The sequence below is a fragment of the Solanum tuberosum genome, unplaced genomic scaffold (assembly GCF_000226075.1).
Source record: "Solanum tuberosum cultivar DM 1-3 516 R44 unplaced genomic scaffold, SolTub_3.0 scf00324, whole genome shotgun sequence".
In the NCBI taxonomy this organism is placed as follows: domain Eukaryota; kingdom Viridiplantae; phylum Streptophyta; class Magnoliopsida; order Solanales; family Solanaceae; genus Solanum; species Solanum tuberosum.
In genome coordinates this window covers 608,626-636,576 of record NW_006239247.1, presented here as the reverse complement: position 1 = coordinate 636,576, position 27,951 = coordinate 608,626, and the positions used below count along the sequence as shown (strand labels likewise).

The following is a 27,951-nucleotide window of genomic DNA, read 5'->3' as shown; positions in this document are numbered from 1 at the left end:
TATACACACTCCATTTTCAAGATGGTAGCATGAAAATATTAATTCATGAGCTATTATGTCTATCTTTTTAATTGAATCATTAGTATCAGAGACGATTTGATCGGTTTGACATTTAGGTTCTTATTACTAAAAATGTAACAATTTTAATATTATAGGTTCAAAATTAATTCTCATATAAATTAATTAAAATATCAAAAGTGCTACCAATAACCACTTAGAGAGGTGTTATCTATTTTAGAAAGAACAATAAAACAAGATAAATATAAAATTCAAATTTCTAACCTCACGTAGAGAGGTGCACCCAGTCATCATCGCATTATATGATACTTTGAGTGTGGGTTCACACATCTATATTTCAATAATTTTTAAAAAATACAAAACTAGTATATATGATCTCGAGAGGGGAGCATGAGTTCACGTGAACCCGATGACCCCTTGGATACGCCTCTGATTAGTATTCAAAATCTATTGATCGGACTGGTTCGTATTCATACAAAATATATCAATTACAAGACGTGAAAATACTCCTACTAAGAAATTCTCCATTATTTGTGAACTTCACCATCAAATCCTTGCTAAACGTAAGTCAAATTAATACTTTAAGATAACATAAAACAATTTTTTTTCTAATAATATCAACCTTCTATAGTCAAGATTATTTTCTTTGTATCTATTGGGACATAGAGAGTACCATTCCTCTAGAAAAATAAATAATTAATACTAGCTAAGAAAATTAATTTTTGAATTTTTGATATGTATCAAACATATTTTAGGTGGAATTTATAAAAAATATTTAAGTTTTACTTAGCAATAATCATACGTGTTTAACATTATTTTGTACTAGTGAATTCTTGTGGATCCTGAGCTTCCCGTCCTATGACTCCTATCCAATCTCCTTTTGGATCAAAGCCAAACATGACTCAATAAATATCGATCTTAGCCTCGAATAGATCTTTAAAAGTATGCAAGGATAATATATGTGAAAGTTGAACTCATACATAATGTGTTCATGCATGAAAAAAGAGTAAAACAAATTGAATTCACTCATATGGTAAGAAAAACTCTCATCTCAAATTACTAAACTATAGTCTTTGTGATGTTTAATTTAAAGATTCATATTAATTGAATTTTTAATAACAATTATAACCTGCCAAAGTTAAAGATAATAGGGTTGATAATTGATATCATCAGGAAGCTTCAATTGAGAAATGACCAAAACAATATGAAAGTTTTAGATAACATTTAATATTATCACAAGAAAGTTAAATTAATTCCATCTTCATTCTTTTATATAGTTGTTAATTAGCACTATTGAGTATACTCCTAGTTTTTCCATTTATAAATAGTTAGAGAAAGGGACCACTAAAAGACTAATTAAAAGCACAATCATGAAATATATTTAATGTAATTTCATAAATAAGGTTAAAAAAGAATAGTATGTATACAATTTTATTTTTATCATGTGAATATAAAAAGTTGATTTTGATAAATTCTCAACTAAAAAAACCAATACTTACAATATATTAATATAGTCCCATAAAGTGAAGTATGCGCTTTATGAGGTAGCGAGATTGTTTTTCATAAACGACTCAAATGAAAAGTTTTTGAAGCAAATTTGTAAGAACGATACAAAGGAAACGAAGAAATATATATTAATACATACCGAAAAAAACCCATAAACGATAGTAGGTTAACCCTACATAAAGTGCGACCATACTTGACTACCTACTAACATTTTATCCTAATCTTATTGAAAAGAAAATACAAAAAGTGAAGAAACTATACCCGAAAATAATATAGAAAAGAACAGTAACAACAACAAATAATTCGATACTCAAACAAAGAACACAAGAAGTAATAATAAAATCGAATTCAAAAATAAGAAAAAAAAGTAAAATAAAAAAAAACAAACAAAATGGATGACGTGTCAGCATACACAAGACTCCCGGGTTTTCAACCAAATTATATCCTCTTAAAAATAAATAAATTAAACATATAAAAAAAATATATTGTTTAATATAATTAAAATTAACACTCCAACATTTACGAAAAAATAAACAAAAAACAAAAAAAAGAAACTTCATTACTCTTTTCTCTCTCTTTTTCCATCTTAATAAATTCACAGCTTTCTCTTCCCCAAATTCTCTCTCTCTTCGTTTCCAATCGATTTTTTTTTCCTATTGCTTTCTCTCTCTAAATTTACATACTCATATATATGATAACAATTTATAATTTAGGGTTTTGATTCTCACACTTGACGTATACAGGAACAGCGATTCTCAGGTAATTTTTGATTTTTTTTTGGATTTTTTTGGTGCTTCATACGCTATATAATGACCTAAATTCTCCATAATCTATTGTTACTGCGGAACTTTGTATTTGAGCGGATTTTTCCTAGATCTTAATGCATTTTTTTGTTTATTTTGATATATTTTGATGAGAATTTGTGTGTTTTTATGGATTGTGTAATTTGATCAGGTTGTGATATGTATTTAATCAGTGATTTGGTTGTATTGAAAAAGGAGTGTAATTTGAGGAGATTTGTTATGGAATTGAGTTTAGGGCTAGTTTTGTTTGGTAATGGAGGTGAAATGGGAGATAATGGTGTGATGTTTTGCATTTAGGAATTGGATAATTTTCTGTGGGGAAATGTGTTAAGGGTGTTAGGGTTGGGATAAAGTGGGATTTGAAGATGGAAGATGTTCAGCAGCAAATGCAGCAGAAGCCGGAGAGTACGGGGGATGATGTGCGTTCAGAGTTTGAGAGGGGACTGGAGGAGTTGGTGTGTGGTCACTTGGATGAGTGTATGTCGTATGCTTCGTGTAGTTCAGTGCGTAATACTGAGGATGAGGATGAAGAGTCTGATCAGCTTGTAAGGAGGAGGAGGAGGTCTGACCTTGAAGGTGATGACCTAGCAGAGTCGTCTGCTGCCAGGAGGCGCCACTCGAGGATATTGAGCAGGTGGGCAGCAAGACAGGCTCAAGAGATGATTACTACTATTGAGAGGAGGAACCGTGAGTCTGAGCTGATGGCACTTGCTGGTTTACACACTGTTTCAATGCTTGATTCCTCGTTCTTGAGGGAATCACAATCTCCTACCTCAAGGCGTCAGGGTGGTGATTCTGAGAGAATAAGCACGAGGGCTTCTAATATTTTGCAGATGTGGCGAGAATTGGAGGATGAACATGTGTTGAATCGTGCACGAGAAAGGGTGAGGGAAAGGTTGACACAACGGAGGAGCATGGATTCTAATACCAATGTTTCTAGTGCAAATATGTCGGAAAGCCGGGAAACTGATAACCAAGGTAGCTTGGTGGATGCTAGTGAGAGTGAGAATGAGTATGGTACTTGGTCTCATGATCCAATTGGACCACAGAATGATCATAGAGACCGTGACAACTCCAGCCGTGAACCATCTCCCGATCTAGGGGAAGTTGAGAGGGAGAGGGTGAGGCAAATTGTTCGTGGATGGATGGAGAGTGGGATCAGTGACCATTCATCTAATGTCTCTCAGCCTCAGAGAAATGGTGGTCCAAGAGGGGAATGGCTGGGGGAGACAGAACGTGAAAGGGTGAGAATTGTGCGGGAATGGGTTCAAATGACTAGTCAACAGAGAGGAGCTCGTGGTAGCCAGAGGGAGGAACAGTCCACTAGGCTTAGTTCTCAAGGAGATCGTGCTCGTGAAGGGTCTGTTGTGGACCATGAGGAAGCCCAACCAGAGCACATTCGTAGGGATATGTTGAGGCTGCGTGGGAGGCAGGCTCTACTTGATTTGCTTATGAGAATTGAAAGGGAAAGACAGAGGGAACTTCAGGGTCTGCTAGAGCATCGTGCAGTATCTGATTTTGCTCATCGCAATCGGATTCAGGTTGGTTGCTGATTTTATGCCTTTATTCTTAAGCCAGACTTTTCTTCGTGCTCTTTTCTTGTGTGGCATTCTCAATAGAAATTATGACTAAATGCTCCATGTCCGCTTTGGCTCTAAGTTTTATATCCTTCTACAGTCACTTCTCAGAGGAAGATTCTTGCATGAAAGGCCTGCTGAGGAAGAGAGACCACCTTCAATAGCAGCAAGTGAACTAGTTCAGCTAAGACAACGTAACACCGTCTCAGGGCTGAGGTATGTAATATAGCGTCTTGTTCCCTGGTTTGTTTTTAATATTTTGATCTTTTTGCCTTCATGAAATATGCCCTACTAATTAATTGGACTTCATGTTCATGCATTGTTGGTGTAAATAACATGTAGTAGGTGTGTTTTATGCTGTTGTGCTGTTGGTTGGACTGCCATGGCAAAAAAAGTTAAAGATCAGTCTATTCCTTGGTTATTATGGTGTAAAATAACATGTCGTAGGTGTGTTTTATGCTGTTGTGCAGTTGGTTGGACTGCCATGGCAAAAAAAGTAAAAGATCAGTCTTTTCCTTGGCTATTATGGTGTAAAATAACATGTAGTAGGTGTGTTTTATGCTGTTGTGCAGTTGGTTGGACTGCCATGGCAAAAAAAGTTAAAGATCAGTCTTTTCCTTGGCCATTATGGTGTATCCTAAGTTGTGTGGACTCTTCATTTTTGCTGCCGTACCCATGTCGACATGACACGGGTGCGGGATACGTGTGGGATTTGGTCAACCCACATCGGATACTTTGACCAGAGTCTATGGTCAAATTTGGGGAAAAGAGATTTTGATTTCTCAAAATAAAAGATAAAATAGATTGAAGACATGAGAAATGGCATAGCTTCAAAATTGTAGTCCTTTTGTCTCCTTTTTAGCTTTTCCTCTTGGTCAATATTCGTAGCTTCAAGTTTCAAGCCAGCCAGAGAGAAACTAAGAATTCAAGTGGTTGTGTTGTTACTTCTGGTTGATAGTAGCAACGATCTGTAAGGAGAGTTGGTGGAAGGCCTTGAGTGATTTTCTTTTTCTTTTTTTGAGGGAAGAACTAGAGAGCTTGAAAGAAGAAGGGTTCTTAGGGAAGACAACTTAAAAGTTTGGATTTTTATAGCCAAAGCCCTACACCGTATCTCTACTTGGATCTGGACCCCTGAATCTTAAAATTTAGATTTTGCCAAATATAACGCTCAGATTCGCATTGCCGTGTCGGATACCAGCACTCGAGTCCGAGCAACTTAGGGCGTATCTCTTGCAACTCAAATAGTAAACAACTGCACATTTATCTCTTAGTTGTGAGAAAATCTTCTCCTAAACATCTCTCTTTGTTGCGAAAGAAATCTTCTCATAAGCTCCCCTCTCTCACTAAGATGTGAGAAAATCTTCTGATTTACTAAAATCCCCTTACCATAATTCTTAGAGAAATGATGGTGAAAATTTTGATTCGCTGAAAATGAATGGTGAAATTGGTAAGTTACTGTTTGATCTCATAAATGCAACATTATCATGCTATACTTAAGATGTCTAATCTTACTGAGGCTTCTTTATACCTGTGCTATTGATGGACAAGTGAAGCTGCTGGCCAGTTTTCTGCCGTGTAAACTGAATCTACTAGCATGAGAATTGTTACTCCCTCTGGCCCAATTTATGTGGCTCCTTTTTCCTTTTAGTTTGTCCCCAAAAAAAGGTCACCTTTCTATAATTAGAAGCAATTTAATGTTGCTTTTTAGTTCTCAAAAAATAATTAGAAGCAATTTAACTTTAAAATTCTCCTTTTACCCTGTATGAAATGATTTATAGCCACACAAATATCTAAGATTTGTTTTAGACCACTAGTTTCAAAAGTGTTCCTTTTTTTCCTTAAACTTAGTGCCAAGTCAAATGGTGCTACCAAAATTAGGACGGATGGAGTATTTGAGTACATCTACAACTGAGGTGAACTCAAGTTAGGTTTAAACTGTACACTAGTTGGTATCACATTTAGGGATCCTCTGCTGTCATTGTGTTTGTCAAAATTAGTAGTAAAAAATTGTTGCATTGAACCTTCACTTTGGGAGGTTTCTCTCTTCAAAAGTGCTGTCAAATTGTATCTGTGGTTTCCCCTTTCTATTTTTATGAAGTTTTGGTATCTTTTCTTTGCTATTTTCCCCCTTTTTCTTTATTACTATATGACACCAGGAAGTGAATTGATTTTGATAAACCATAAACTTCACTTTAGTCAATACAGTAAAAAAAGATAAAAGGGAAAAGGAAACTGTTTCTAATTAATGTCCATTTCCTGAAAAAAGGTGGTTACTTTAATGTTTTTTCGTCACTTCCTCTTTTTTTTGTAACTTCCTCTATCTGGACATCAAGTTGGGATGAACGGAGTAGGTGATTGGAGCTGTTTTCGCGTAAAGCGTTTCCCCCTCCTTTTCCCATGTAGCAATAACATATAATTCATTGGTGGAAGGATTTGAAGTTCTTGTCTTTCACACATTAAAAACATCTGAAATGATTTGATATGTGTTTACCATCTGTAAACTGAGTAAAAATATTATTATTAAAAGGACTTTCTGATAACAAATAGAATAAAATAAAAGATAACGTAGCTTCTAGACTTGGCGCGCATGTCTGCTCGGACACCAGTGTCATAAAAAGAAAAGTAGCTTCTGGCCTTTCACCAGTCTCTCACCAAACTAACTTTACAGGAACACTCAAATGTTTTATGGTCTTAGCATGCATGTAAGACTGAATGTTGTCCTGATTATACTGATGTTTAGTTATAATAATATTAACTATTATTATTGGTATTGGTATTGTTGGTGTTGTTGTTAGTGCATGTGGTGATGCTTGTATTGTTGCCTTATTCCATTTCTATAGTTATTTAATTAGCAGATCTGGAAAGTACTACGGGCTTAGAGGAAATTAGCCTCTGTGGAATAAACATTTGAAGTATCCTTATTGTTCTGTCTCACTTACAAGCACTTGATTAGTTACATCTTTGCATGAGATATTTTCTGTTGCGATTGGTGATATTCAGTCCCTAGACCTAATGAGGGACTCTTTCTTACTTCCTTCTCTACTTGTCCATTTAACTAATTTTGATGTCTAGCTCTTTACTCAGTTGGAAATGATAATATTTGTCAGTTTAATTCATGAGTTGGTGATCTTTTTTCTCAACCAGGGAAGGATTCCGCTCCAGATTAGAAAACATTGTACGTGGTCAAGTAAGCAGCAATTCTGAAAATTCATCTAATAGTAGGAACAGTGATTCTAGAAATAATCAGACTCATGCACATCCTTCACAGGAAATCGAGAATGAAAATGGTGAACTAATGCAGACCGGCGAGCTGGAGAGCACTGTGCATCAGTTGCCTGATCGTGGTGAGAATTCTGGTCAGAGTATGAATCAACAACCTCCTCCTAATCAAGGAAGGGATCGAGTGGAAGCTGTTGTTGAAGCTGAGGAAGGAATACAACGTAATTTAACATCAAATGATTCTAATGTATGGACTGATGAGACCACAGAGAATGTAAGCAGGAATTGGCAAGAAAATCCATCAACTGCTAGGTCCCTTGAAACAACAGCGTATGTGGGGAGAGCAGAACATCGTTTCCCAGAAAACCAGGAGGTTTGGCATGAGGATGCCTCACGAGAAGCTGTGGAGTCTTGGTCAGCAGGACCTTCTGATCCTCCACGAATGCGGCGTCCTGTCCCGTTAAGGAGAGTTAGTAGATTCCACCCACCTGATGATGATAATGTGTATAGTATGGAACTTAGAGAGCTTCTTAGCAGGTAAAATTTATTTCTTGATTGAGTTTCAAAAAAAATTATTTCTTGATTGTGTTTTCCCACTCCATGCCTTCCTAGGCATATTTTTGGTCTGTTGTTTATTGGAAGTCTTTGTTGGGTAGGAGGAGTGTTTCCAACCTTCTTCGCAGTGGTTTCCGTGAAAGTTTAGATCAATTAATTCAGTCATATGTGGAAAGGCAAGGCCGCTCTCCTATTGATTGGGATCTGCATCGGAACTTGCCTATTCCTGCTTCACCTGAAATGGGTCCGGATCAGCAGAATGATGAGCAAAATGATGATCAGCAGGATGGAGTTGGCCGGCCTTCAATTGTGCTACCCTCTCCTCCTGTGCCACCACCCCAGCCTCTTTGGCATCAGGATTTGCATCACTCAAGTTGGCCACGTCATGCAGTGCATCGTTCTGAACTTGTAAGTCACCTGCTTCATCCTGCTTATCAAAAAAGCAAAAAAAAAGAAGATATTGCTTCGTTCTTGGAGTTATATGCTTCCATTCAGAAGGTATTGATCTTGATACCTAATGCGTGTAGTTTAGTAAGAAGACTTGGGTCTAACACGTACGAAAAGTGAAAAACTACTCTGGGTATATTCTTTACTGACGGGTGATTGGTGCCATGATCTTTTGCACTATCTTTTCTGGTCCTCTTTATTTTACCAAGTTTTCAGAAATCAGCAATCTGTGCTTACCAGTATCAAAAAGGAAATCCTGTTTAAGTTTATGTATGTTGCCAATGAGAAAAGCAGATGATATTCTGATCAAGCCAGGCGATTGATAATGGTTTCAAATTCTCACTTTTTTTTTCTAACAATATACAACAATTAAAATTAGGTTACACTTGCTCTTTAGCAACTAGTGATAGTGAAGCAACATGTTCCAAGATCTTTTGAACCATCATTTCCAATTCTGATGATCTTCCTAATTTTTCACAATTCTGGTAGTCTTTACCTGTATTAGAAAAGAGAATGCATCTTGGTTGGTGCTTGTCGTGAATAAGAAGAGATTTTGTTCTGTTTAAGCCAGACAATTGGCAATTGTTTTAAATTATTTTAAATTATTAAGTTTGTATGGCACAATCTACATCTTTTATAAAAATACAAAAGTCGTATGTCACTGTATTATGAGCTTACTTTGTGCTGTTCTGGAGCAGGAGTGGGAAATGATTAATGAACTTAGATCAGACATGGCAAGACTGCAGCAAGGCATGAACCACATGCAAAGAATGTTAGAATCCTGCATGGATATGCAACTGGAGCTACAACGCTCTGTCAGGCAGGAAGTTTCAGCTGCTTTGAATCGATCAGCTGGTGGTCAAGGTATGTTAGTCAACCTATGGTGTTATGTCGAACATCTCCTAACCTCCTGTTTTACCACACCACTTTTTTTTCCATCTAATTCGGTTTGGAATGCAAATGTAAACCAGGGGCTGCAGAGACCTCAGTCGATGGTTCTAAGTGGGGCAACGTGAAAAAGGGTACTTGCTGTGTTTGTTGTGATAGTCACATCGATTCCTTGTTGTACAGGTAAGAGTCATATTTTGCAATCTAATGAATCTCAACTGGATTCAACTTATATATACCCGATAGTTTATAGAATTTTCCATTATTAGTGTACTTAACCTATTTTATCAGTGACCTGCCTTTTTCGCCCAGGCTACTAATCCCACGACCTTTTTATGGATAGTGATCTAATGATGTAAACACACAGTATATAGTTAGAGTAACAAAATATTTTGTTCAAGATCACGTCAATAGTTTAAATGAGTCGTTTGTTTTATGCAATTGGCAGATGTGGGCACATGTGCACTTGTTCAAAATGTGCAAATGAATTGGTGAGAGGTGGAGGAAAGTGTCCATTGTGTCGCGCACCCATTGTTGAGGTGATCCGAGCTTACTCAATACTGTAAAAAAGACGAAAGGGATAGGATGGTAAAGACAGAAGGTTGGTAAGGTGTAAGAGGAGTTGTAATGCTCCCTCTACCAAGCTTCTCAGATTCTTATTATTCTGTAGAGTGTTTATTTACTTTTGCCTATGTTCTTCTAATTGTATATGGAATGCTATGCAATGTGTAATTGGAAAAACGAAAGGCACTTTTTTGCATCATTCATTCGTAAATAAAATTGTTAAATTCTTTTGCATTTTGATTCTTTTTATTTACCATTGATTTTAGAAGAAAGAGGAGTACGTTATAGTTTCTATCGTCATTTCATGAGACAAAATTTTATTGAAGCAGAGTTACAATAATAACATAACCAGTGTAATTCCACAAAGTGAGGTTTGATAATGATAAAGATGTACATTATTATCTTTGTATTGGTTGGGAGACTGTTTTTTGATTGACTATCGGTTCAATAGAGAAGCACCTGACGTAGGATTGCAAAAAAATAAAGAAAGAAGGAAAAATTACATAGATACACAATTTAAGATATTATAATTTCTAAAACTTCTTACCATTTAAAAAAATTACAAAAATTTCCTCTCGGATACATCTCTATCTCCTTTGGGACACATCCATCCCTTCTTGGATACATTCCTATCCTTCTTGGATTTACCCCTCCCATTAAGTAATGTATCGGACATCCAAAGAATATATTTGAGAGTAATGAAAAAAGTAAACATGACAACAAAATTGCAAGACGCAACTAATGAAACAACAAACAGTATTATTTTTTTAAAAAAAAAAGCACTCCCAGATTATTAAATTGTACTACTAAAAGTAGAGATTGATCAGAATTATGACTTCTTTTTGGGGAAAAAATGGACTGAAAATTGTGCCCGTAAGTTTGTGTAAATTTTGAAATACCAAGATGTTAGATGTGTGACATCCAAAACAAAAAAGACCCATAATCACAAATTGATACTCCGTATGTGATTGACTTGTGAGCTCATATAAGTAAATTTGTGCCACATCGAAACATAGAAAAGGATTTAAGGCGTATATATAGTTAGGCACAACAAATTGATGTTGTGTTAGTAGAAAGGAGAGATGGTTGGCATCTCCGATTAAGGCTTCCTACTTTGGTCGATCTTACCCCATTTTTTTCATTACGATTCGATTAAACTTTTTTTGTTTTATTGATTAAACCATTATTGAAATTCAAATAATTGTTAAACGAATGTTATGTACAATCCAATAGCATAAAGTACTTCTTTAAAAAAAATTAAAAGATCAGGACCACATAACATAAAACATAATCTTCTCTTCAATAGCATAAATTACAAAATCGTTTCGAACCATTTAACCGGAACATATTAGACTGGTTCTTTTTGTCTTTCTTTGTTACCTCAGTGCAGTTAAGGGTCGTTTGACAGTAAAGAGATAACTTCATGTATTAATTAATATATAAAATTTATACGACATTTAGTTTGCAATTTTAGAACCCGCAGAGAATTTATGTATTATCTTATGCGGAGTAGAAGATGGAATAACTAATACCTGCATAATTCTAAGCAGCTACTAAACGATCCCTTTAGCTGTTCTGGGAAAGTAAACTAGAATTATAACCAAGATGAGAAAAGCAGAATTCAGAATAAAGAAAAATATTTATAAGAAAAAGGAAAGAAGGAAAAAAAAAATTTACTCTAAAAATTTATTGCTTAATTTGTAGGATGCATCTGAATAATTACCTAGACCAATCATGTACAACAATGGCAGAAATGAACTTCTTGTACTCTGCTAAATGACTCCTTCACCAAAGAGGATCACAAACTACCTATACATTTGCTACTCTATTGGCGATTGTCACATTTTTAAATTATCGTATACTGGGGTCTGTTCAACGAAAATGACCCCAACACTTTTTCAACATTTTATTTCTACAATTCTTTCATTGAATGAGCTGTGTATGAAAATAGTGTACCGGAGAAAAAATGTCACATATCAGCACCAGTTTACCAGAAAGAGGAAAGGCTACGGTATCCTGTAGCTGTCTTCTGATCATGTATGGATTTCAAGGTCATTATGAGTTGCTCGCGCTGATCCTCCACTTCTGCATATTTAAGACTTATGTTCAGGTACCGGTCACGAATTTCTTGTAGTTCAGATTCAAGCTGAGATACTTTTTGCATATTATCGTCTCTTCCTTTGGATGACAAACTGAAGATACAAAGATGTGGATTGATTAGATTACAATAGTAAGTTGATCATACATACTTTTAGTCGATAATGCAGATAAGTATTTCTGAATCTACAGAATAAAACAAGCACATAGAGGAGATTTCCTTGACCAATATATATACTTCTCAGAGGCGAAGCTACAATTTTTGAGTTATAAGTTGTAGATTCTACAAAAGGTAGCTTATTGGGTTCTGGATAAACTATTTATACATATTAATGGATTTTAAACAAAAATACAAGTCTGGGCCAAAGGTTATTGGGTTCTGGTTAACACGTAAGCAGAACTGTAGCTCCGTCCATGATTTTCTTATTCTATCCTTAGAAAGGTATCGTTAAGGATTGTCAACTCAAGTGGTAGTTAAACCAGTTTCCAGTTGATAAAGCCGATTTGTCAGCTATAATTGGTTAACAGTTTTCGAAAGAATGGTCAGACTAGATGGATTTTACCAGTAGCAGAGTAAGATCATAAGACATAAACATCATGAGAAACACAAACAAAGCTCAGGAAACAAAACAATTATTTTTTATATTGGCTTACCTAATTAGATGGGATTCATCATGGATATAATTGCTGTCTAAAGTCTGAGCTACTGTATCGCCCGGAAATTGGTTCGCTGATACACTTTTGGCAAGAGTCCCTTGAAAATCTCTGTAGTAATTGCTTTCTTTGTTTCCATCCTAGATAGATATGGGGGAATGTCATGAGGTTAATAAAGATAAGGAAATTATATTAATTTTATTTTCCCTGAAATGGAAGTAATCAGTAAATATTACACACTGAGGAACACAAAGAAATGAAGATAGTTTTAGTACGACGTACCAGTTGAAAGTTGCCTTGAATCTTCTGAACTTTCAAGTATTTCTCTGATTGAAGAGATTGAGTAATTATCTCATGCTGATGCTTGCTGAAGTTCTCTTCCTCTACCTGTTTTTTCAGAAAACTAAACAAAAATCAGATTCATCGCCTACTGTATCATTGATTACAAGCTATATATAAGAGAAGTGGCATGGTTGACCTCTGAAAACTTCAGCTCATCTAGAGTAGGAATGGTATCATCATCCTCTCTTTGGTTGTCTGGTCGTTTTTTCGACAATTTTTCCTCGAGGGATGTGACTTGCTTCAAGCAGTTCTCTTTCTCGAATTGAAGGGATTTTATTTGCCACAGAAGTTGGCTATTTGCTCTTCTAAGCTGGCAAAGCTCATTTTTCAGCTCGGAAACTTTGGTACACATTACTTCTTTTGCAGTTAAGTCTCCTTCCAGCCTCAGAACTTTCTCCTCTAGTGCAATTGTCTTGTATTTGCATTTTTCTGCTTCCGCCACTTCCTTCTGCATGCAGGTGATTTCCTGAAGTAATGATGCCTTCTCTTCCTTCAACTCTTCACAATCTCCATATTTCAACAACAGTGTAACTTGTGTTCTCTCACTTTCAAACTTCATCCCAGATAGTGCTTCTTTAAGATACAAAACTTCCTCCTGAAGTAATGGTAATGTATGCAGTTGAATCTTTAGGCTAGAATTCTCTTCAGTCATTTGCAGCATTTGACATTCAGAAGACAGTAGTTTTGACTCAAGCTCATTAATGGTGCATTTAAGCTTTGCTTCACTGGATACAAGATGTTCCATCATCCTCAGTAGCTTATCACAATTAGCTGCCAAAGTTCCCTCCTTGGCTTTGGAAGTACCAAGTTCACTCATAAGATCTGACATCTCTACCATCAGGGATTGTACCTGTTCTTGCAACTTTTCGACTTCAACTGTGTTCTCCGGAGACATTTCACGCAGAGTGCACCCTTCTACAAGAAATTTTTCTCCATGCTCTTTAGTCTGTAGGTGGAGATCGTCAAGTTTGAACTTAAGGATCTTCTCTTTTGATTCAATCTCTTCCATCACTGAAGAAAAGTTAGCTTCTAAAGACTCTATCCTTTTCAAACAGGTGGAGAAAGAATGCTGAGATTTCCTCAATTCTGCTTCCAAAACATTATGGCTCACATGTAATTTTAATTTTTGTTGCCTTAGTTCTGCATTCAAGTTTTGAAGCAAACAACACTCTTCCATAAGACTTTCTGTTGTTGCTTGGAGCTTTGGATTTACTTTCTTCAGATACTCGCACTCTTCTTGAGCATCTAACCATCGCTTTTGCATCTCCATCAACTGTTCTTTCATATCGAGCTTTTGTGACTCCTTTTGATGTTCTAATTTTCTAATCTTGCTCTCAAGGCTCACAACACGATTACCAGAATGCTGCAGTTCCAAACGATTGAATTCCATTGCATCAGTCAAATGCCTTAGTTGAGCTTCCAATCCTGATACTCGTTCTGACAGATCTACATTTTCTTTTTCTAATTCATGCAAATTAAGTTCTAACTCATACTTATCACTCTCTAGCTCTAATGATTTCATTTCGTACGTCATTTTAGAGACTCCTCCACAAATACATTGATCAAGAAACATCAAACCATTTGCGGAAGTGTCTAAAGAATTGGAGGTGGCACTAAGTTCTTGTTGCATGTTTTCTATTCTCTCCTCCATCAGACATTTACTCATCTGGAGATCAGAGATTTGAGTACTCAAATCAGTCTGCTGATGCCTTAGCGCTTCGATCTTTACATCCTTTTTCAAACATTTTGTCTTCAGCTCCAGTATCTCCGAGTTCTTAGCTAAACTATCACTACTTAAATTTTGAATCTTGCCCTCTAGCACCTTATTTAAATCCTCAAGCCTTTCACAGCAAGAACAAGGAGTATTTTCCTTTGGAAGGTCATCCTTTTCCTCATCTTGAACTTCACATGCATCCTTTAATGTTGTTTTGGGTTCATCCTCGATATGTTGACTACCATCAAGATATAGAGCCAACCTGTACCTCAATAACTGGAAATTTTTCAACACTGCATTAGCTTGCTCGTCCTTAGCGGGATGACCTGTACATTCACAAAAATCTAAATTACATATAGCATTTTAAAACTCAGTGTTTATAAGTGAAAGGAGGACATTTTGTCTTGTACCCTGTTGCACAAGAAACATGCTAGATACTTACATAATGTGTTGAGTAGGGTATAGATATCTTCAATATGTCCTGACTCGGAACTCTGAAATATTATGGGTACATTTTTATGAGTGAAACGATCTTGACAATCTCCTTCCTGCTGACATTCAGATGGCATTGCAGCAACCTCAGTTCTCTGATCTTGTTCTTGTACTTCAACGCAACATGAGTTGATTTCAGCATTTGGCCTCAAAGCATTGTCCCTAACTAGTGAGTGAAACTCCAGAGCTAAGTTTTCTTCCTGATCACAGGTTTTCTGCTTACTTTCAGAACCCTTTGATTTCAGTTTGTACAGAAGTTCCAGGTTTTCTTCGGTCAGCTCCTTGCAATCTCTCTCAAGTTCCTGGAGTCTTTCCTTGAGAGTCTCATTTTCCTTGATCAGATCACAGTCAGCTTCAGCTTTGATCTCACTTGTCTTGGAGTCCTCGGCACTTAAAAGTCTGGATAACTCTGCCTTCAAATAAGTAATTTCCTCTTCTTGTTCTCTTGACCTATTTTTCCATTTTTCTTCACAATCTATAAGAGCCTGAGTCCTGTGATCTCGTTCAAGTTCAATCTCATGAGTTTTCTCCCTGATGATTTTCTCCAGATGGAGAGTGGTGTTTTCCAGATTTTTCTGTGATTCTTGCAACTGTTGAAGCTTGTCCTCTAGGTTCTGTTGGTTCTCAGAATTCGACTTTACTTCTAAAAGGTTCTTAATCTCCAATTTCTGCTTTTCAACAGTTTCTTCCATCTCCTGCAGAATAGAGACTAGTTGAATATTTGATTCTTGAGTTTTACTTAGCTGGAAAGACATATCGTCATTTGATTCTTTTTGAATCCTAAGTTCCTCTTTTAAAATCTTTTCAACACTATCCTTATCTCTGACTCGGAGCATTAAACTCTCAGTTGATTTTTCCTTTTCCATGGATTCTTGTAAAAGGATCTCAAGGTGTCTGATTTCTTGCATCGATCCATCACGTTCTGTACCCAATGAACAAAGCTCCATCTTAAGGTTTTCTATCTGCTGTGACTGGTCAGCAAACTCCTTCCTTGACATTTCCAAGTCAGTCTTTAAGCTTTGAGCATTTTGTTCCCACATCATGGCCTCTGCAATTAGTTCTTTACTGATAGTATCTTTGGCTTGTAAGGAGTTTCTAGAGGAAGCAGAAAGTTGCACTGATGCGGTGTTATCATGTGAGAACTGTTTGAAATCATCTTTTTGATTTTGAGCATTCTTTCCTGATCCTGAGATCATTAAATTATAGGGAGAGTTGTACGATTTGGGTGATTCACAAAAAGAGTAAGAACCACAGGATGCACTACTCCTGGAATCAATTGATTCTTGTCTACCAATTATGAGGTTACCATGCCTATTTGAGTCACTTTGGGATGAAAAGCTTTCTCTGCCCAATGAATCCTCTGTAGAGGCAAAGCTATGATATGAACTCAGCCGTGGGAGGCTTCTTTCCTGTTGGGAAAGCATAATCTAGCTTAAATTCTAGAGGAAGCTAGAGAAGATAAAGTAACAAAATAAATGCACCATTGATACTAGTAAAATAAGATCTCTAAGAGAAGACATGCGTTGATAATAATGAGAAATATACTTCAACTTCCGATATTTGAGCGTATATATGCATCCGGTGATTTCAGTTATTCAAGTTGTTTGGTCTATATCTATGATTTTATAGTTACTTGGCTTTCTTGTAATGTCCCTTAATTTTAAAAATTTGCAGTTTGTATGTCTGTCTGTGTCCATGTCCCACGCCATGTCTAAACTACTAAAGCTGCATTCAAGAATGAGATCCAGGCAATATTGCAGCCACTTTCCAGCCTTTTAAATATAATAATTATGGACCTTTTTATCTGGATGGTTCTAGATTGACTACCGACTGAAAGCGTTAGATCAAAACTCAAACTTGGCCAACACTGAAGATGAAGACAGGACATATAAATCTATAATTCTATTAATCATTTTCCATTTAAAGCCTAGTATTCTATTATTTGCATTTTAATTGTGAACTAAAAAGCGAAAATGGATATCCAAACTTTAAGTACAGTACTAGTTCTAATTGGGTGAATAATCAAATATTTGGATAATAGTTCAAAAACAAGATTTTTCTCATATAATATCCTAATGAATATCAACAGATGCATAAACCTTTCTGACTAGATAGTTAGATACCTCTGATTTCATTTCCATGTTATTGTATTCCATGTTCTCTTCTTCAGCATAGAAGGGCATGTCTTTGGATTCATTATCCCTACGATTTCAAATTGATTCTTTTTACTATGGATAGAGAAAAAAAAAAGAAGAAACAGAAATGTTGAAAACTAAGGAAGAAGTTGTTGTGTTCTAGAGACAAACCTGATTGATGTCAAACACTTGATCTCCAGCTGCAGAAACATAAGAAATTGAATCAGTAATAGTAGGTAAGTAAAAAAGCTGAGATTATTATGTACTCAGGTGTGCTTTAGGTAACATGTTCCTGAATGAAATATAGGCCAAGAACCTAAGGGAGTTGGCTGAAAATCTTCAACAAGGACCTCAGGCATTCAGGATGGGATCAACATTAAGATGCTCCAAATTATGAGTAATTTATTGCATTTGAGATGAAAGAAGTTAAAGCTGGAAATTTTTTATTCAAGTAAATCAAATTTGTTCAATTCTATTGCTTTCTTTAATCTTCACATATTTAATATGAAATCCCTAATTCTAAAAACATATTCAGTTTCACATTAAAAAGTAAGTAAAAATAGCATACAAGCATGCAAAGTTATGTGGCTCTCAAATTCTTATGAGCAAAGTAAGATGACAAAACAAGTATTCTTTCAGTATATAACTTGTAGAATTACATGGATACTATTGAACGGAAAACAAATTAAATTCTATTACTGAGAAGCAAACCTAAAACTTGAGAATTATTGAGCACAAATGAAAAGAAAATCTTTCTAAAGGGGATTACTAAGATCTGAGAAGCTAGTTGATACACAGAGTTCGTCATCTAAGCTCATATTAATAGCAGTGATTGATTCATTCGTTAAAAAATTAGGTTATTTGTTCCAGGTAAAGCAACAGAAAAGAACAAAAAAGAAGTTTCTTTGCACTTGAGTAACGGAAGATGAACTTGTTTATTGCAAAAGAAGCATAGAATCTTGGAGAAATATGATATGGTGGGTCTACAAAGAGTAATTCCTGAACATGTTGAATTAAAATGAAGGAAAGAAATGGTAATCATAGGATATACTAGATAATGTTTTGCATTTTAAAGTGCAAACATCAAACTTGAAAGTATTAGAAGAGGTCTCACTTGTAGAACTGTGCCATGGTTACATTTTTTCAAAGGTAAGGAAACTGGAGTAAAAGCTTTTGCATCCCTGAAGCGAGCAAGATTTACAGAAGCCTCTCCGAGAATGCTAGATCTTGCAGATCCCTGAAACAGAAAACTGATAACGTTATAAACATGAAAACTAAGAGCCAAGTATAGCAAATTCAGTAAGCTTAAAGCTTATTGAACCGATAACTTCAACCGATAGAAATATAGGAAGGTGTCTGACCATTGTTACAATAAACTTAAGAGGGAATTGCTCTTGGTTGTTTGAAATATCATCTGGGGTAATCCACATGGACTGTGACCATGTTTCTGTCCATTTGCAATTACCATTTCGTACTGAGGCTTTCCCTGATTTGCTGACTGTTTTCCCTGTTTCCACAGAGATAAGAGAGAGGGAAAGTTTGTCCCATCCTTTAGGTACCTGAGGGAAGTAAACCCATAGAAAGTCTCATAAACTGAAATTGGACGTAAAGTTTCAGTCAAGATGATGATAGCGAGGCCATTGAGACGTCAATGTTAGATGATTAGTCTTTGAATTCTATCTAACAAGTAAAAGAAATATAGACATCGTTAAAAATGTTCCATAGATATAAGCAGTTTGAGAAAAGGATTTTGTAGCTAGTCATTATCTTAAGAGTATCTGTTCAGTCACAAATACTGAAAGCAGGGTAAGAAATTCACCATGTTAAACATTACAAATTTACAAGAACAACGATTGGATCTTTTGAAACATTTAATGAGGTAACAACAACATATCCAGCGTAATCCTACAAGTGGGATGTGGGGAGGGAAGAGTGTACACAGTCCTTACCTCCGAGGTAGACAGGCTGTTTCCGACAGAACCTCAGCAAGAAATGAGGCAAGAAGTGAAAATCCAAGGGAAAATAGAGTCTATAGCAGTTAATAAGCGAATATGTAAAGACGAGACAAGACGGTGTATATGGTACTAATTTGACCTAAATTTTTTAAGGCTGTTTCCTTTATGAGTTATTCATTTCCTACATTGTCCAACATTATTATATCCCTGAAATATTTATGTGTTATTTAAATATATTTCCTTGTGTACTGTCAATTAAAGCTATTATGATCTATTTTTCTGTTTTGCACTTTTGAATTCAGGTACTAACCCTTCCGTGCACCTCCGTATGTGTCATTTATTCATACCATTGTACATATGGCTTATACTGCAACGTGGTTCCTAGTTCAATCGTTTATTACTAATAATACCAGAGTAACAGACTGGTTACATCAATTCTGGAGCATTTGCCATTCCATTGTTTCCAAGAAAATATGTTTTTCTGGTGTTTCTTTCTCTGTCTCCTGCCAACTATGAAGAGAACCGTAATCCTTTTTTCATGTAATTTAGGAGAAAAAATGCCTCAGATGTCTGCATGGCAGCTAATGGCTTTTAACAAATTTCATTTTCACATTTACCGCGACTAAGGAAAAAAAGAAACTAATGGACAACGGACAACCAGGTTCACAGCCCATGCATACATGATACATCACACAACTGCCACTCAGAACCTCTGTTAGTGCTTACTCATCTTCCAGAATCAACTGCTGAACAAAAGCAATTGAATGTTTCATTAGTAGATTGACCTACTTCGATTAGTTCAGCCACCTGGTTGTATGCAGCTAATAGTTTGCTGATTGTTGTTTTGAAATTAGATTTGTCATATTCAGAAGTTTGCTTAACATCTCACTCTAGTCCAACTATAGTCTTGCAGTTATTTTGATCATTTCTATTGCATAAGTAGGCACGGATAACTATAACTTACACTCATCTCCCTATTTCCCATGTTAAATACCACAACATTCAGTGTCAGACCCACAAATTGGTCATATCCAGTGACCCCTCTAAATTTTGGAAAAGCCCATTTCGTATTATTTTAATACTTGTGAAACCCGCAATAAGGAACGCAAAGTGGACACTTAATGAAGATTTCTTATGCATTTTCTATAGCACAATTCCCCTATTTGGAATATCATAAGTTTTGGTTCACTTTTCAGTAAAAAATTTCAGTATAATTTCGATGAATCAACAAAGTTATGCTATCTAATAGCTTTCCGTGACTTGGAACAATAACAAAAGACTTGTACAATAAAATATTGCAGAAGAAGATAAATTCCAGCCTATCCAACAGATAGGTCCAAATAAAAACACATGTTACAGAAAAAGTATTAGAATAAACTGCACATGCACTTATGCTCTCCTTTATCAACACACTCTGCCAAAATAACATTTAGCTGAAACGGTAACTTACACACAGAATCAAACACGAATAAGAACAATCCAAATATATCACACAACATTGATTTAATTGCTTCAACTTTTTTGTTCTTCTAAAAATCACAAATTATCGCATAAATTCCCAACTCTACCGGGTGCGTAAACAGTAAACCAATTAAACAGCAGGAAAAATCAGTATCAAAGAGCTAATTGCACGTTCTAAAATTCATATCAAGCTGTAAATTATACTTCGAAATACTCAAAACACACATATAGAAACACACAGAGAATTACATTGTTTTATTTGCTTCAAAACTTATAAAAGCATGTAAATAGTTAACCAATTATAAAAGCAAAAAACAGAAGAAATTATCAGTATGAAGAGCTAATTGCACATTCTATAATCCGTACTTAAGCTGTAAATTAACCCTCGAGATACTCACAGTCACAATACCAGTCTCTCTCTCACACACACATTGATTAATTTGCTTTAAAACACAAATTATTGCAGAATTACCCAACTCTATCGACTATATCAGGCATGTAACTAGTAATAAACCAATTAAACAGCAGGAAAAAAAATCAGTTTCATGAGCTAATTGCACATTCAATAATCCGTACTTAAACTGTAAATTATACCTCGAGATACTCCTAATACACGCACATTGATAAATTTGCTTGAAAAACTCACATTATTCAAAAAATTCCAAACTCTATCAGGAATCTAAATAGTAAACCAATCGAACAACATAATACACAGTTCTATAATTCGTATTCGTACTATTAAGCTGTAAATTACACTTCGAAATACTCAAAATACAAACAGAGATAGATAGATAGATAGAGATAAACCTGTCGAGCTTGTAGGTTGGAGAAGGAGAAGTCAAATCGATGTCCTGATTTTTCCAAAAAAGAAGACGACGACTTGTGCCGGTGATGCAATTTCAAAATTTTATCTCTGATCATCATCTCAGAGTAATAATTATGCAAAATGCAGATAACTAGAGCTTGAAAATATCAATGGAGATGGAGAGAGAAGTTGTGTGCTATATAGAAAAAGTGAAAGTGAAAATGGAGTGGATAACTGAATTTGTGTGTGTAGCTAGAGCGCACTAGTGGTGGGTTTAGCTATATTCGCTACCTGTCTTTTTTTTTTTTCAATATTGGAGTTGGTTGCAAATTGTGTGTGAGCTAATTGTCCTTTACTGCAGTGCAGATTCCTTTTTTTGTTGTATAAAGTTTTCTTCTTCCTTTTTTGTTTTCACTGGGTGGCACATGTTTTTTCATAAACAGTAAAAGTTACTGGGGTACTCTTTGTTTCTTCTCAATTCTGTGTACCGTATAGGTATTAAAGTCCGATTAATTTAGATTCGCATTGTGAAATGCTTATTTTGGAGCAGTGCTTGTAGACATTAAAAATTAACGTGTTTAATTCTAGAAGGACTCTATAAAATGTATTTGATTTTAATTGGAATTCTTGGAGACTTACTCTAATCTTAAATCTTATTTTCATAAAGAGATTAAATTCAAATCATTCAAGTTCGAATATATGTATCTAACGGCCCTCGAATCACAAAGAAATTCAAATCATCCCTAATTTGAAAAATACGTCACTACAACCCTTGAATCTATTTTACGAGAGAAGAAACAAGGGTGAAATCATGAATAAATCTTATGAGAAAAGAATGATTTGAAGGAATAGATTTGTACCGATATTATTTATCAATAAAATATTCATGTTTTTTCATATTTTTTTGTGATGGTAATTTATTTCCTGTTACTTTTGAAATTTGTAGTAAACAGTGCGATCTACTAAATTTTTTATTATTCATATTTATGATTTGAGATCTAAACCTCTAAAATTCAGTAACTGGACAACAAGTATTTGAATTAACCAATTGTAATACTAAATTCATAAAATTGAGTTCTTGTAACAGTAACTTTTAAGTTAAAGTAACTTTTAAATACTTTTGCAGTATTCGAATAACTTTAAAAAGTGCTATAAACACTTGATTTTAAACAAAGATAATAAAATAACTCAAAAATAAAAAATGAAAAGTCAATCCATATTCGACGAGAGGGAGTTGCTCGGATGGTAAACACCCCTCACTTCCAATCTGAAGGTTGCGAGTTCGAGTCACCAAGAGAGCAAAAGGAGTGAGAGCTCCTACGGAGAAATAAAAAAAAAAGTCAATCCATATTCCAAATAAGTAATTTACTTATCCAAACAAAAAATACAAATCACTCAAAAATCAAATTTCTGGCTTGAAAATGACACGTCATCGCCAGAATATCAATTTGTCACTGTATACATGCCACGTGAGAAAATTACTGTAAAAGATAAAATATACATTATGAAAATTTGACTTTCTTAAAAAAAAGGTTTTTCTCACGTGGCATTTAGTTAAGTTATTTTATCGTTGTAAAAACTAGTTTTATGACTTTAATGTTTGAAATGCATTTTTTGAATAGAAAAAAGCGTAAATTTAATAATTGCCTGTATAAATTAATCCGTATTTATTTAAAATCTGATTTATTCAAATTCGATAGAAAAAAATCTCACTTTAAAAAATAAAACTACTCAAACGTTTGACCTAACTTTTAAATTTAGGATTGTAGTTAACAATAACTACAACATCCCTGTCATTGTACCCTTCTGTCTAGGACATATTTGGATAGAACTCGGACCACATGACTTAACAACAAAACAGGCCATGTTTCACCGACAAGGGGTGTAGTGGATTGGTAAGTATTCCTTCATTTTTAACTAAAGGTCTCGGGCTGAGTCTCTTTGGTACAAAGTCACTTTTGTTAGAGAGCGTTTTACCCCAATATAGGATTTTTCGGCGTGAATCCGGATTTAGTCAGACTCTAATGTGAGTACCGGACATTGAGTGAGAAACAAAAAAAAAAATACAAATCTGAATTTAATCGGACTCCAATGTGAATATCGAATACTTGGCGGAAAATCAAAAAAGAAAGAAAGAAAGAAGGCCATGTTTTACTAATTAAGATTGACCGTTGTGCCGAGATTATATATATAGAGCTAACATTTTTAGTTTATGAGCTCTATCAATTAAGGATAACTCGGAGAGCATAAAGTATTGCATGTTAACAGGATTGGGAGAAGGGCCACATTCCAAGGAGGAGTAGTATGACGTAGACAATCCATCAGAATGTCAATATTAGTGACTGTTTCCACAGCTCGAATTCATAATCTATAGATCACACAAAGACAACAAAAAAAAGAAGAAGAAAGAGGCCATGTTTCACCAATTAATGCGGCGAGATTATATAGAGCTAATATTTTGAGTTTATGAATTATGTATCATTAAGGATATATAACTTGGAGCATAAAGTATTTTCATGTTAGCAGGATTTAAGGAAGGGCATACATCCAAAGGAGTATGATGTAGACCAGTGGCGGATCCAGGATTTAGAGTCTGTGGGTGCCAAATAGACTTATCGATTAAATTAATTTTATATTTGATTAAATTATTCCTCTTTTCGATATAAATTAATTTTAGTTCTCTAATTTTTCTTAAAAGAACGTGTGCAACAATTTCCTTTTTCTTCAAAAAACGTATGCAGCAAATTTCTCAAAAAAATAGGTACAAATGGGATTCAAACCCGCGACATCAGCCTTCTAAAGTTACCCTCCTACCATGGCACCACAAGCCAATTTTGTTCTCTGGGTGGCACGCTTTATATTTATATAAATATTATATATATATATATACCTATGTATATATAGAGTTTCCGCCGAAGTTCGGGGGTGGCGTGGCACCCCCACACCCCTTAATAGATCCGCCCCTGATGTAGACAGTCTATCCTAATGTCAATATTAGTGACTGCTTTCACGACTTGAATCCGTAATCTATAAATTACACAAAGACAACTTTATTATTGCTCCAAGATGTCCCTACCCATATGGTACCTAGTTCTCATGATAACTAGAAATGTCAGTTCTAAAGACTTGAATATTTTTACATTAATTTCATTGAAATGGGATCAACCACCACCTAATTGATTCAAACTCAACATGGACCAAACCTATTAAGCAAAAATGGTCCTTTATATATGGGGTTAGGTTTAAAGTAGTTAGATTTAATAAGTATATTCATAAGCAATTTTAGTCTTCTAGTTAGTTATTACAAGTAAGCACTTTTGATTAATTTCTATAAAATTGAATAAACTCTATCTATTTGATTTGAGGGGGACTGTGAAAAAAGAATTTAAGATTTTTCATAAAAATCGCAACACAAAATATTGTACTAGATATCAAAAGTAGAACAAAAATAGTAGAAACTATAAAAATTGTACCTCTAAATGTGAGTTCTCACTAAAAATTTTCCGTAGTTTCCATAAAATTGAAACAGACATAATTTATTAAATATTTGACGAATATTAAAAATGCTCACTTTTAACAAATTTACTAGATCAAAACTGCTTAGAAATATATTTAAGAATGTATATATATTTACTAGTCCATTTTGTTACTTTCTAGAACCTACAACAACAAAAATAATATTGAAAGGATGTATATAGGTAAAACTTTATTTGATAAGAGATGACACTCAACAATAATAACATAGTGAGTGAAATTCCGAACGTGAGATTTAAAAAGAGTAGAACATATACAGATCTTATCATTACCTCGTGGATGGTACTCTTATTGCTAATGATTGCAAGTTATTAATTAATTGTCTGAAATTGTTGTATATATACATGAACCACAACTTTAGAGAAAGCAAATTAAATCAGCTCAGAGTTGTTTTTACTAATCATGAAAATACTTTAAATAGCTTACAATGCTACCATTGGTTAAAATATTAATAATATCTTCTATTAAACACAAAAAAGAGTAAATATGGTAAATGAGTTAAATAGACCATAAATAAAGTTGAGAAAAATATTTATATATAATTTAAACAAATATTATGAAATTCGCCGGTACAATCCGGGTCTTGGGAAGGCAAGGGGGCAAAATGGTGGAGATAAAGGAGCAGGAGATAATTAGCGTGAAATGTCACTTATTATAAGTTATATTAACACACTTAGTATTTTTTATTTTTTATTAAGATAGTCATTTATTTATTTATTAGATTTTTTTTTTCCTTGAATGAAATACTTGTTGGGTTTTAAAGGTGTGAACAGGAAATGAAGGGTTGTGACTCTCCTGAAGAGTTGTGAACTTTATGAAAGGTTGTGTCCTTTCTAAAGGGTTGTGACCGCTTGAAATGTTATGCCTTTTCCAAAGTGTTGTCTTCTTTCTGAAAGGTTGTCTTCTTTCCAAAGGGTTGTGACCTTGACCCTTTGTTGGCTATAAATAGAGAGGTTTTCTCTCATTTTTCGACATCGAATTCTTCCCTTCTTTTGCATACATTTCTTACAAAACAAAATCGATCGATCGTGTCTGTGTGTGTGATTCGTTGCTGTCATTTTGAGTTCGTTGAAATTATCGAAGTTTGAGGTACCACTACTTCTTTAATGGTTAATCCGTTTTATCTTGGGAGGAATTAATCTGCAACCTCGGGTACTTGAGGGGATTAAATTTCTTAAGGACACACAGTGGTTTCTGTAGACTCGGATAGTTTTTTGTGTTTTTCTTTTCATCTTTTATTATTTCTGGTTTGCTAATCTGAATACAGGAGATAACAATACTTTGATTAATCAACATAAGAAAATTGAAAGTATTTCAAAAGAAATATTTTTCTCCCTAACAAACACACCATTCATTGACATTAATTTAATAGTATCTTTTTTTTTTCTTTGTCGTAAAATGTCTGCAGTTGAAATTTGGGGAAATACTTTTTATTTTCTTCTAGATCTTTATTATTATTATTATTATATTATGGGAGACCAGAAATTTAATAATAGAAGGTGACTTTATTTCTTTGGTCAGTTGTCAATGAGTCAATACATAGGATATAGATATATATATATGGACTTTGAATTATGGCCAACCAGATTGTGCAGTAAACTAAAGTGGAAAAATTCACCATATAGCAAATATATATAGGCTTTAAATGGATTTGATGTTTTGAAAATGATCATAAAAAGGGTAGAGGCGAATTCAGAATTTAAAGACTTTGAATGTATTAATATTACCTTAGCTCAAATATGAGCTTTAAGTTAAACTTAAAATAAAAATAATGAAAATAGGGGTCTAGCTTGATTCGAACTCAAGTCTCGCAGGCGGTACCTTTGACACATGTACCAGTAGCACAACATCATGCTTATACTCATCATGGATGCACTGTTAATTATATTCTAATTTCTGTCACTTTCTCAAGATAGATATACACATAATTTTTTCTGAAGTTAACGGATGCACGTGCACCCACACCTTTATAGGGTGAGTCCGCGTCTGTACATGAATGATAGTGATTATATAGTGAGGGAAAATAAACAACTGATTGTTGAGGTATGTTTAATATATAGATGGTGATAGTTTAAGTAGCAAAAAAAAAAAGAATAACGGATAGTTATATATATGAATAGCTCACGAAAATAATAATAATTTATGTATGTTTTTAACCATATTTGAATCTGATTAAATTTCTTAGCCCATTTAATAAACGGCCCCAGCACTCTATTTTTTTTAAAAAGAGTCTAATTAAATTACTAAAATTCTGTCGAACCCATAATTGTTATAATTTTGATTTTGCCCTTGAAGGTTACATCTTACAAAGTAAAACTACGTCCTATGAGCTACGTTTACATGTGTTTGAAGAGTTGTGGAAAGTTGATTATAGTGGACATGAGGAGATGTATTAAAGAGAAAGTTGATTATGTACTTTACTTGAGCCAAGAGTCTATAAAACACAATATTTTTATCAACTTAAAGTAGGAATAAAATTACGCACACGAATAGACACTACTATTTTTAGATTCAATTCATAAAATTATATAAATATATATGTTATTATTGGTATAATATTTTCCATCAAAAGAGAAAATGACTTCCTTCGTACTGTACACATCATTAGAGTTGTACACGTAGGCCCTAGCCCAAATAATTGACTCTAGAATATGTCAATTGTATTATGTTTGTTAATTAAAGGTCAATTAATTACACTAACTTCACACTGCAATTGTCAATCTAGTACTAAAAAGAACAAATTTGGGACTTTAGGTCCCTGCGTCCACATTATATATATATATAAGTTGAATAATCTATTCCAATCATTTCCAATTAAATCTAAGGGAAAAAGGGCAAAAATACTTTGAATTTTTCAAATTAGGTTAATGAAGTGGATATTTTTAGCCAAAATATTAATATTTGGGCGTAATATTGAGTGTGCGAATAAAATTTAATATTGTAACTAGAACAAAATTGCATATAACCAACGCTAAATTCATGTTGGATAAGACGAGTATGAAGATGATGGACTAATGATGACACACCTTTACTTGTGTAAGGGCTGATTTACTACGTCAGCCTCATATGGATGAACAATATAATTAATCTTCAAAAAAACTCATAAGATGATGAATTATATAGAATTAGTTCGTGATGAGTTATGTGGTACTTAGTTTTAAGGTGGGGGGGGGGGGGAGAGAGAG

The 27,951-nt window shown here is 34.5% G+C and overlaps 2 protein-coding genes and 1 long non-coding RNA gene across 5 annotated transcripts; 2 read left to right on the top strand and 1 right to left on the bottom strand.

Annotated features, from left to right (window-relative positions):
* Nucleotides 1–2,111: 2,111 nt before the first annotated feature.
* On the top strand, nt 2,112–9,811 carry LOC102590154 (uncharacterized). 3 transcript variants are annotated; one of them, XM_015314856.1, is made up of 9 exons: nt 2,112–2,283; nt 2,479–3,868; nt 4,005–4,120; nt 7,049–7,091; nt 7,173–7,660; nt 7,780–8,086; nt 8,824–8,989; nt 9,106–9,196; nt 9,462–9,811. In XM_015314856.1, exons 2-9 carry the CDS (start codon nt 2,693–2,695, stop codon nt 9,577–9,579), a joined length of 2,505 nt encoding a protein of 834 aa, XP_015170342.1. In that variant the 5' UTR covers nt 2,112–2,283; nt 2,479–2,692; the 3' UTR covers nt 9,580–9,811. The 3 variants fall into 3 exon arrangements, with proteins under 3 accessions (XP_015170342.1, XP_015170343.1, XP_006360515.1); XM_015314857.1 differs by having other exon boundaries at nt 2,113–2,283; nt 7,049–7,079; nt 9,097–9,196; XM_006360453.2 differs by having other exon boundaries at nt 2,113–2,283; nt 9,097–9,196.
* A 1,424-nt stretch (nt 9,812–11,235) lies between these two features.
* LOC102594827 (CAP-Gly domain-containing linker protein 1-like) lies at nt 11,236–21,573 on the bottom strand. The gene is made up of 10 exons (XM_006360463.2): nt 21,235–21,573; nt 18,373–18,570; nt 18,126–18,248; nt 17,183–17,211; nt 17,000–17,078; nt 14,827–16,285; nt 12,807–14,710; nt 12,611–12,715; nt 12,329–12,468; nt 11,236–11,769 (listed from the first exon to the last, which is right to left on the bottom strand). The coding sequence occupies exons 1-10, from the start codon at nt 21,349–21,351 to the stop codon at nt 11,565–11,567; spliced, it is 4,359 nt and encodes a 1,452-aa protein (XP_006360525.2). The 5' UTR covers nt 21,352–21,573; the 3' UTR covers nt 11,236–11,564.
* On the top strand, nt 11,599–16,625 carry LOC107063242 (uncharacterized). Its single transcript, XR_001475168.1, has 2 exons — nt 11,599–11,687; nt 16,551–16,625. It is a non-coding gene; the product is annotated as an uncharacterized lncRNA (long non-coding RNA).
* Nucleotides 21,574–27,951: the final 6,378 nt, after the last annotated feature.

Bases quoted from the DNA above. Each gene is read 5' to 3' on its own strand.
- LOC102594827 (XM_006360463.2), bottom strand. From the start codon at position 21,351: ATGATGATCAGAGATAAAATTTTGAAATTGCATCACCGGCACAAGTCG. The intron at 18,249-18,372 runs GTCAGACACCTT...TTTCTGTTTCAG, and splicing joins TTAAGTTTATTGTAACAATG to GGATCTGCAAGATCTAGCAT. The intron at 14,711-14,826 runs GTAAGTATCTAG...GTGAATGTACAG, and splicing joins TACCCTACTCAACACATTAT to GTCATCCCGCTAAGGACGAG.
- LOC102590154 (XM_006360453.2), top strand. From the start codon at position 2,693: ATGGAAGATGTTCAGCAGCAAATGCAGCAGAAGCCGGAGAGTACGGGG. The intron at 7,092-7,172 runs GTAAGCAGCAAT...CATCCTTCACAG, and splicing joins AAAACATTGTACGTGGTCAA to GAAATCGAGAATGAAAATGG. The intron at 9,197-9,461 runs GTAAGAGTCATA...TGCAATTGGCAG, and splicing joins ATCGATTCCTTGTTGTACAG to ATGTGGGCACATGTGCACTT.